This window comes from Coffea arabica, chromosome 3c (assembly GCF_036785885.1).
Source record: "Coffea arabica cultivar ET-39 chromosome 3c, Coffea Arabica ET-39 HiFi, whole genome shotgun sequence".
NCBI lineage: Eukaryota > Viridiplantae > Streptophyta > Magnoliopsida > Gentianales > Rubiaceae > Coffea > Coffea arabica.
The window spans coordinates 40,945,362-40,956,139 of NC_092314.1; the positions used below are offsets into that span (position 1 = coordinate 40,945,362).

Consider the following 10,778-nt stretch of genomic DNA (forward strand, 5'->3'; position numbering starts at 1 on the left):
TTTCTTCTTTTATAACCTACTTCATTTGATTTTATCCCTAACTATCGATTACCAACGTGAAAATGACAAATCCAGTCTCAGTCTCTAGCAGCTAAGTATCGATTAGCAACGTGAATTTGACAAATCCAGTCTCATTCGGCAGCGTTTTTCATAATTTTATATCCTATACATATATAAGAAAATCTTCGTTGTGCATTTCAGCTTTAAGTTTCAACCGCCCTTTTTGGATATCATTGTCAATTGAGTGGACAAGGTAGAGATGTTGAGCTGATATTGTACAAGTTGTTAATGCAATGGTTGGTGTTAATATGACTATTTTATCCATGATGCTTGCAACGTTAGCACCCATTGTAATCTGCTCTCCTCTTATTATTTTGATGGGTCCCATAAGTGTTTCTTAATTGCTTAAGGGCTCATATTACCAAATGAGCCCATATCTAGAATACTAATTCCTAAGTAAAATGGACCAGTATAATCCTTCGTACGCCAATCCTAAAGTGGCCAGTGCTAAACTTAATTACACAGCACTGAATAAGGGACCCCACCAGTTCACTAATCAAATCTAACATTAAATGCTCAGACCCCTGTTTCTCTTCCTTTGCCACCCAAAACCGTTTTCTCATTTGCCCCTTTGCAAATTTCACCGAAGCCCCTTTGATTATTGATGACTATTATGAGAGGTTTCTAATTCAACTTCCACCAGTTTCACCTCCCTCTGTTAAACGGTCTCTTAATTTCTCCATGTTTGCCACCCATGTCAGTTTTTGTTCCTCTTATTATTTTGGGTTTGTTTAATTCCTTGGCCGATTAGGTCTGGTTTCCGCTTATTTGCTTCTTCTTCCACTTTATTCCTCTTAATGGCTCTAATTATTAAACAGCTACCAGATGAAGTATTAGCTCCCCCACGTTTGCCACCTATGGCTTTCCTCCTCCTTCCGCATTTGCTACATGCATAACCTTCCATCTTCTTCCGTTTCTCTCCTTTCCTTCTATGATTGGTTGGTGTTAAATATGTTGCTACATATAGCTGTTTCTCTGTGATATGTTTGGTCGCCGATATGGAATTTCCTTTGAATTGAGGTGAGATTCGTATACAAGTAATTTTGCCCATTTGATTTTGGCTTTTGCTTTCAAAAAAGAATTACCATGCTTTCTTACCATGCTTTCTTAAACCTGATGTGTTTGTCCTCATCTGCATCCTTCGTCCGTTTGTTAGTTCCGGCCTTTCATACAAAGTTAATTATTTTTTTTTGTCATGCAGGCTCAAACTCTTCTCATCAAGATCAAGTTTTATCGGTTTCTTTTTAAAAAAGGTTAGTTCATTTTGTACTTTTCTCCAAACTTGCTGGAATAGCTGTTTTGTTTTTTTTTAAATGATTTTGTGGACTGTGCTTACCATTGAATTCATGCCTGCTTGGAAATCTCCGTTAGTTTACAATTTATTCTTGTTTGGCAATCTTCTTTTGTTTACATTGGATTTGAGTATTATGTGGTGCAGTTAAAAAATCTTTTGCTCTTTCATCGCTCATAGATTTCATGACATGTGTATGTACATGAAAGCATAAGCAATTAGTATTGTAGTTGTTCCTTATTTTAAAAGAGCTGCAGTTCATTCGGTAGCAAAAAGTGGTGAATATTTGTAGGCTGAATCTGCACTGAAGTATGCTACAAATAAGCTTGTGTCTTAGGATTCATTCGAATTGTTCAAGTTTGTGTAAACCTCAAGTTCCAACCACTTTTGTTAGTTGACCCAACATTTCCATAGCAACCAACTATGAATCGAGACATTGCTCCTTCTAAAATGTTAGACCGAAAAGCTTGACGTAACGAAAACAAAGATATGCCTCTTTAACTAAGGAGCGAAAAGAAATCCAATGAAAAAAATGTCGTGATACCTATAAAAGTAAAAAAGAAACGACAAAGACTACTTTTACCTCCTCGTTAGTATTGGGATGAAAAGGTATCACGCTATATATACTACATTATAGTGAATATTTAGAGGCCCGCCTACCTCTATAATAAAGATATGCCTCTTTAACTGAGGAGCGGAAAGAAATCCAATGAAAAAAATGTCGTGATACCTATAAAAGTAAAAAAGAAAAGACAAAGACTACTTTTACCTCCTCGTTAGTATTGGGAGGAAAAGGTATCACGCTGTATATACTACATTATAGTGAATATTTAGAGGCCCGCCTACCTCTATAATAATTCCCAACAAGTATGGCTGTAAACTAAACTACCTTTTCCTCAATCTCTACGCTCAAATGATGAGCACACCAATAATAAGCAACTGTTACTGCAGGCTTTTCGCATTCAAGAACCTAACTGTGGTCATAAGTACCACAGTAAGGCAGGTTATTTTTGTAATCCCTTTTTCCTTTAGGCTATTGTGATGTCATATAGGCATAACATTTTCACAATCTATTTAGTTCCTAGAGACAAAGTTGAAGGTAATCGAAGGCAGAAAGAGCATGTTTCAGAATTTTCAACATATCACAAAGGTGAACCACATGGAATTAAAAATATTTTTAATTCACAAATATCCAAAGATATATTAAAAGAGACCTACAAAATATGTTAGTTAACATCCTGTGGAAAATGTATAGGTTCTACTTCTACAGCTCGACGGATAAAAAAGTGTCAACATTCTAAAGCGACCCAATCTTCAAGTTTAGTTATTGTTTCCTACTGCTAAGTTTAATTGTTCTTTCCTCTTGAAACAAACATTACCAACCTAGATTTTTCCTTAGCTACTAGCTAAAAGTGATCACCTTATTTGCCAATATTGTAGACCAGCCACCCATCTGCAACTCCTGCTATAGCTTGCTTTCTGAAGCAATGGAGGATCTAACAGGTTAGCTAAAAAACTGATCACCATTGTTGATCATATAACAGTGGCGATCCCAGTGACCTTATATATAACAACAACTTTGCATATAATAATGTTTTAAAGTTGCACATATAGGATATTCAGTTGAACCTAAACATTCAAGAGAAGCTAAACATATGTCAAGACGAAGGTGTAAACAGAATTCAGGTTTATTCCTTCTACATAATAAAACAAGTTGTAAAACTTCAACATATTAAAAACCATACTAATGACATTTTTAATCCATTCATGTAGTTAAAAGCTGTGGGGAAGACCAAAATGCTTCGATTAGGAAACAAAACAAGATACGCAAACAACGTAAAAGGGTGGTGAAGGGAATTGAGGCATTATCTTCGATAAGCTTGGAAGCTAATAGATTACCAGAACAACAGAATTGCAAGTCTGCAAACTTTTGTTGCTCTGATGGAGAAGTAGTCTTAGAAGAGAATAAAATGCCAGACATATTAATAGAGCTATTTACTGGTGAAACTGAAGAAGCAATTTGTTTCAGAACCTATGTGAGAACATACAATAGTATGTTCGCTTTCACCTCTTTTGGAGTTAACTATGATAAATCGCTCTGCCAAAGAAGAAACGGAATATATACTTTTAAAATTCAGGGCCAAACGTATCATTTTATAAACCAATTGATTCCCCATGGAGGATCAGGAATGTTTTTACAGTTATACTTTCATGATACTGAACATGAAATCGCAAATCGATTGGCTTTTTCAACAAAACTAATTGAGAGCATAGTGGTGAAACTCATGGAACTCATGAAAAGTAACCCTTGTGCTTGCTTTTTCCGAAGCCTGAGACATGTTCCCGACTTGGACAATTATCAAATAGTCCTCAAATCTTACTATCAAACTGATCAGTGAGTCTTTAACAAGCCAACAGTATCCCAAGTAGTTGCACTGTGGGTTGAAGGTGAAAACTCACAGGACAGCTATGCTAGACACATTCAAGTATACACAAAAGAGGGTCAAAGCCGTAGAATTCAATATTATTATGGCTGTTAATATCCATTGCAGTATCCACTTCTATTTCTCTTTGGCGAAACAGGGTGGCAACCTGGAATTCAGAGATCTAGCACTGGTAATCCAAAAAACAAGGAAAAGGTCAGTTAGAAATGATCAACAGACTACAACTTTAACAAGCTTCAAATCTGCCGAAGATATAATAGAATCAGAAGAGAAACGTTAGTTGTTTTTAAATATAATACAAATTTTATGAATACAATTTTAGTTTACCAAATGTAAATTGAAGCTTAAAATTTTTTGAAACAGCTTTCAAAAACTTTGAGAATTCAAAGGAGAATGTGTCCATGCGTGAATACTATGCATATAGGTTCCAGATGAGGGAGAAAAATAAACCAAGTATTCTTAATACTACCCGTGCATTTCAACAGTATGTAGTGGACATGTACGTAAAAATTGAGAGTCAAAGGCTTGATTTTTTCCGGCATAGGCAACAACAAATTAGGACTGAGCAATTACAGGGTGTCATGGATTCTGTAGTTGAGGACCAATGTAGAGGTTCAAAAGTAGGGCAACAAGTAATTTTGCCAGCATCTTTTATAGGAGGTCCTTGTGATATGAAAAGAAGGTATGTTGATGCTATGGCCTTAGTTCAAAAATTCGGAAAACCTGACATTTTTTTAACAATGACTTGTAACCCATCATGGCCAGAAATCAAAGAAAACTTACTGCCCACTGATGAGTCTCAAAACCGTGTTGATCTTTCTGCTAGAGTTTTTCATGCCAAATTAGAAATTTTAAAAGAAGAGTTGTTCAAAAAAGAGGTATTGGGTAAAGTAGCTGCTTACACCTATGTTGTTGAATTCCAAAAATGTGGGTTGCCGCATGCACATTTCCTAATAATTTTACACCCAATGTCTAAATTATATTCAATGGAATCCTATGATCACATAGTTTCTGCTGAGATTCCTGACAAAAAAGAGCATCCATACTTGTTTAAATTGGTTCGCAAACACATGATACATGGTCCTTGTGGCGACAAAATATAATAGAATCAGAAGAGAAACGTTAGTTGTTTTTAAATATAATACAAATTTTATGAATACAATTTTAGTTTACCAAATGTAAATTGAAGCTTAAAATTTTTTGAAACAGCTTTCAAAAACTTTGAGAATTCAAAGGAGAATGTGTCCATGCGTGAATACTATGCATATAGGTTCCAGATGAGGGAGAAAAATAAACCAAGTATTCTTAATACTACCCGTGCATTTCAACAGTATGTAGTGGACATGTACGTAAAAATTGAGAGTCAAAGGCTTGATTTTTTCCAGCATAGGCAACAACAAATTAGGACTGAGCAATTACAGGGTGTCATGGATTCTGTAGTTGAGGACCAATGTAGAGGTTCAAAAGTAGGGCAACAAGTAATTTTGCCAGCATCTTTTATAGGAGGTCCTCGTGATATGAAAAGAAGGTATGTTGATGCTATGGCCTTAGTTCAAAAATTCGGAAAACCTGACATTTTTTTAACAATGACTTGTAACCCATCATGGCCAGAAATCAAAGAAAACTTACTGCCCACTGATGAGTCTCAAAACCGTGTTGATCTTTTTGCTAGAGTTTTTCATGCCAAATTAGAAATTTTAAAAGAAGAGTTGTTCAAAAAAGAGGTATTGGGTAAAGTAGCTGCTTACACCTATGTTGTTGAATTCCAAAAACGTGGGTTGCCGCATGCACATTTCTTAATAATTTTACACCCAATGTTTAAATTATATTCAACGGAATCCTATGATCACATAGTTTCTGCTGAGATTCCTGACAAAAAAGAGCATCCACACTTGTTTAAAATGGTTCGCAAACACATGATGCATGGTCCTTGTGGCGACAAAAATGCAGATAATGTGTGTATGCAAGGTACAACAGTTAAAAAATGCAAAAATCATTATCCTAAACAGTGGGCAAAAAAGACTACACAATCTGAAAATTCTTATCCAAACATATAGGCGGAGGAGCAATGGAGAAAAGGTAAAAGTTCGAGGCCATGAATTGGATAATAGATGGGTGGTTCCATATAATCCTTACTTGTTAGCAAAATTCAATTGCCATATGAATGTTGAAATTTGCTCAACAATAAAGGTAGTCAAGTATACTTATAAGTACATATATAAGGGACATGATAAAATACACTTTGCTGTGAATTCAGATGACAGATCTAAAGAGATAGATGAAATTAAGGAATACCAATCAGCAAGATGGGTTTCCCCTATTGAAGCCATTTGGCGAATTTACAAATTTCCCTTATTTGAAACACATCCTGCTATCATTAACCTTCAGCTACATCTTGAAAATTACCAATCTCTGACCTTCAAAGATGATGTTGATCTTAGAGATCTTTTGAAAGTAAATTTGCTAAGAAAAGTATGCTAACTGAATTTTTCCATATGAATGCTATTGATGAGAGAGCCAAAACATTGAAATGCACATACAAAGAATTTCCTGAAACATTTTGTGTGGAAACCTGGTAAATGCATATGAGATATTAGGCAACAAAGAGGTTCAAGAGGCCGAATTGTTATAGCAAATCCAAGTAAGGTGAGAGGTACTTCTTAAGATTATTGTTATTGAATGTAAAAGGGCCAACATCATTTGATGACCTGAAAACTGTCGATGGTGTTTATGTTAATACCTTTAGAGAAGCAGCAATAATGAGAGGATTATTTGAATCCAATAACCCTCAAGAGCAGTGCCTAGAAGAAGCAACTTTATACCACATGCCATATAGCTTTAGAAGACTATTTGCTACTCTATTAGTTTACTTCACTCCTGCTGATCCAAGAAGTTTATGGTAAAATTCAAAGAATCTATGTCAGAAGATTTCAATAGAACTTTGAATTTGTCAAGCGATCAGGTCCAACATAAAGTTCTCTATGAGGTTAGCAAGTTTTTAGAATCAATGGGAAAAAACATTAATATGTATGGATTAGTACCATGAATCTTAAAGTTTGATGAAATGGATGGAGGTACAACAGACACAAATTCTGAGCTAAACTTTAAAGTCAATGAAGAAGATATTGCTGTTGTCTCTAAATTAAATAAAGATCAAAAAGTAGCATTTGATACTATCATAGATGCTGTTTTTGTACACTGCAAAGGGAGTTTCTTTATTGATGGGCCTAGGGGAATAGGGAAAACATTCTTGTACCGTGCACTACTAGCTGCAGTTAGATCAAAGGGATATATAGCTTTGGCAATGGCCTCTTGTGGAGTAGCTGCTTCTATCTTACCTGGAGGTAGAACAGCCCACTCACGATTTAAAATTCCTTTAGACATGAATCCTAACAACATGTGCAAAGTAAGCAAACAAAGCTCATTGGCAAAGTTATTACAGCAAGCCAAATTGATCATTTGGGATGAAGCGCCTATGACACATAGAGCAGGAATTGAGGGAGTAGATCGTTTGCTTAGAGACCTAATGGATAACTCTGAATTATTTGGGTCAAAAGTGATGGTATTTGGTGGTGATTTTAGGCAAGTTCTTCTGGTAGTTGTAAAAGGGTCAAAATCATACTTTATCGAAGCTAGCCTTATAAAATCTTATATTTGGCCTCATCTGTAGAAATTAAAATTGAAGGAAAACATGAGAGCAAGATTAGATCCTGATTTTAGCAAGTACCTTCTTCGCATAGGTAATGGAACAAAAAACAGTTAAAAATGAAAGTATTCACATCTCTCAAGCATTGCTTCCTCGCTATACAAATGAAGAAGAATCCATAAATCAATTGATTACAACTGTCTATCCAAACTTCAACATATTTTCTGAAAATACATACTCATTAATGAATAGAGCAATTTTAATTACAAAAAATGATTCTGTAGATCAGATCAATGAAAAGCTGATACAGGAATTTCCCGGAACCCCATTTGACTATTTAAGCAGAGATAAATGTTTAGATAATTCGCAGCAAGCAATCTTAGAGGACTTCATGAATAGCCACACTCCAAATGGTTTTTCTCCACATCGATTGACATTGAAAGAAAATGCACCAATAATGTTGTTGAGAAACATTGACCCACCAGAAGGTGTATGTAATGGAACAAGACTTCTATGCAAATCACTTAAACACAATATTATAGATGCAGTCATAAGTTCTGGTGAATTTGCTGGCAAGCAAGTATTTCTACATAGAATTTGCTTTTGTGTTGAAAATGACCCTAATTCTCCTATATCTTTTGAACGAATGCAATTTCCTATAAGACTTTGTTTTGCAATGACCATTAATAAAGCTCAAGGGCAAACTTTAGATTATGTTGGCATTTATTTGCGAGAACCTATTTTTTCACATGGGCAACTGTATGTTGCATTATCTAGAGCTAAAAATAGCAAATCTGCTAAAATTTTGATCATGCCTCTTATATATGATTCAAGTTTAGATTATGTGACTCCTAATATAGTTTACAAGGATGTATTGTAGCTATCTTGTCAATAATTCCAGTACTCTATTATATGTAAATAGCAAATAAAGTACCAGTAAATGTCTTAGTAATAGATTATATTTAAATTCTGTGAACTTACTACTTCAGAGTGTAACTCTTGTCTTTGGAATCCTTCGATTTTGTGGTAGTTGTCTGCAGCACTCTTCAAACGTGAAAAAATGGAAAGCAACCTGGTAAACTTCACAGAACTCCAACCTCTCATGGACAACTGGACTGCCATTGTTCAAGTGATTGAAAAGCAAAAGGTTCAGGTTTCAAGAAATGGAAAACGCTACCAAAAGTTGGTGTTTGTTAATAGTCAGGTAATATAGATTATCATTGCATACTTTGGCACTATACACAACTAATTAATTACCATAGCACTTACTGTATTCAAAATTACAGGGTCAAACTACTCAAGCTCTAATTTATGCTGGAGATATAATGTTCTTCAGGAAGTACTTTGAACCATATCGAAGATATTATGTATCGAATGCTAGGATTCAAAATATGTTGCCAAGGTACAGTACCTACCCAAATGAGTGCTCATGGACCATTGACAACTCCACTCTTGTCTAAGAAATCGATGAAGTGGACCCCCCCTCTGATACCTAATGTGTTAAACTTTGCTAACTACAATTCAGTTTATCAGCACATTGACACAACTGATGAAATAGGTACCATTCCTGATTTACCTTAACATACAACTTACACAGTAATAGTTACACTTTTTAATATCTAACTCTGGTTATTAGATCTTATTGGAATAGCAATTCACGTGCACCCGAAAGCAATCAGAGGCGGAACACCAACTAGGGGCATCATTCTTACAGATCATACATCGCACCCAATGGTACTGACCCTTTAGGGAGAGCATGAATCAGAAGAGGGACAAGACATAGCTGATATGATCCACACCCAACCTGTGGTTGCAGCGCTTCGAGTCCGATTGACATCTTACCATGGTAAGTACTCTTTTAAAAACCATTTACAAAAATCCAAAGTTGAATGAAACCAACAAAGGAAAAACTTATGTTGCTATTGCCAACTTTGTAGCCATGCATCTATCCGCCAAATTCTCCAACAACATTCTAATCAATCCTCCAATTCAGCAAGCCAATGACGTGCGTAACTGGTAACTTTACTTTAAAATAGTTAAATTATGAATTATTCAACATTTATTACCAAAAAGGCTTACTATCCTTTACATTACAACAAATAAAATATTAGGTGTAGTCACAATCAAGAGGAAATCACGCGCTTCATTGCTGAGTGGACTTATGCTGATTGTCTCAAACTCCTACCTATACTAGATGATGACAGAGTTATAACTATCAGCGACCTCACAGCTGTGGCTGAGGTACATATATAACTCACTCACAATCCTTTATTTCTGTATGCATGCCAACAGTTAAAAAGTCTGTAGTCTCTTTCATTACAAAATTGGCTTGTGGGTTATCGAATTGGATTATACTGACTACAAGCTTGAACTATCCTTCCCTACCATCCTGATTGTTTGGTAATGAGATTTGAATGTTTTGGGCGAAAATGTCTTGAGTTTAGTTTTCATTGTATCCGTACGTGTTTTGTAGTACTAATTAATGCTCCCTTTCATTTGGTTTTTCTGGGTATACGGGCTTACATACAGTAATTTTGTCCTCGTTATTGAAATTAGTCGCTCCTGTTTTCCCATTTTACCCAGTAATTTTTTATTTACTTTTTTTTTCCCATTTCTTCGTATTTCTACATCTCCGTGACTTTGTAGGTGGAATTCTGTGTTTTAATGCTACTGAGTAATTACCATTTTTTCCCCTACTCATTAGCTTACTTGTCAAATTGTACTTTCTCTCTTGTGAACCTCAATGTTACGTAAAGCTTTTTAATTCTTTTTAATTGCTTGATGGATTCTATAGTTTTATTATGAAACTCTCACCCATGTGAAATTCAATTTTCATACGCTTTGCATTATCTTTTATAAGAGGGCCTTTTGGGCCTAATACAATTCTTGCCTGGTCTAATTGACATTAACAAATGGCTGTTGCATTCACATTAGCATATCATTTGGAAGCGTAACAAGTAATTTCACTTTATTTGTATCAAATGTTCAACACTTATTGAACTATGCTTGCCCTCAAGCATAATTAACTCAGAAGTAAAATCAAGATGCTAACTACTATGGAGTAAATTTCCTTCGTCAGGCGTGACCACCTGGCGTGGGCACGTCTAACTACTATGGAGTTCGCAGAACCTGAGCGAGAATTCCTTTCCCTCAGGCGTGACCACCTGGCGTGGGCACGCCTAACCACTAATCTCCTGCCACAACACATCAAACCATCAATTGACACTAATACATAACTAAAACTTCAAAAATGCATGAAAACTAAAACAAAGAGTCTTGGGTTGCCTCCCAAGTAGCGCCTTTCTTTAATGTCTTTGGCTAGACATAGCACCACTCT

General features: G+C 35.6%; 1 protein-coding gene across 1 annotated transcript; it reads left to right on the plus strand.

Annotated features, from left to right (window-relative positions):
- The first annotated feature begins 2,838 nt into the window (after positions 1 to 2,838).
- On the plus strand, positions 2,839 to 6,698 carry LOC140037990 (uncharacterized). Its single transcript, XM_072083174.1, has 7 exons — positions 2,839 to 2,854; positions 2,966 to 3,037; positions 3,125 to 3,387; positions 3,904 to 3,967; positions 4,159 to 4,875; positions 5,005 to 5,763; positions 6,484 to 6,698. The coding sequence occupies exons 1-7, from the start codon at positions 2,839 to 2,841 to the stop codon at positions 6,696 to 6,698; spliced, it is 2,106 nt and encodes a 701-aa protein (XP_071939275.1).
- The last annotated feature ends 4,080 nt before the right edge of the window (positions 6,699 to 10,778 follow it).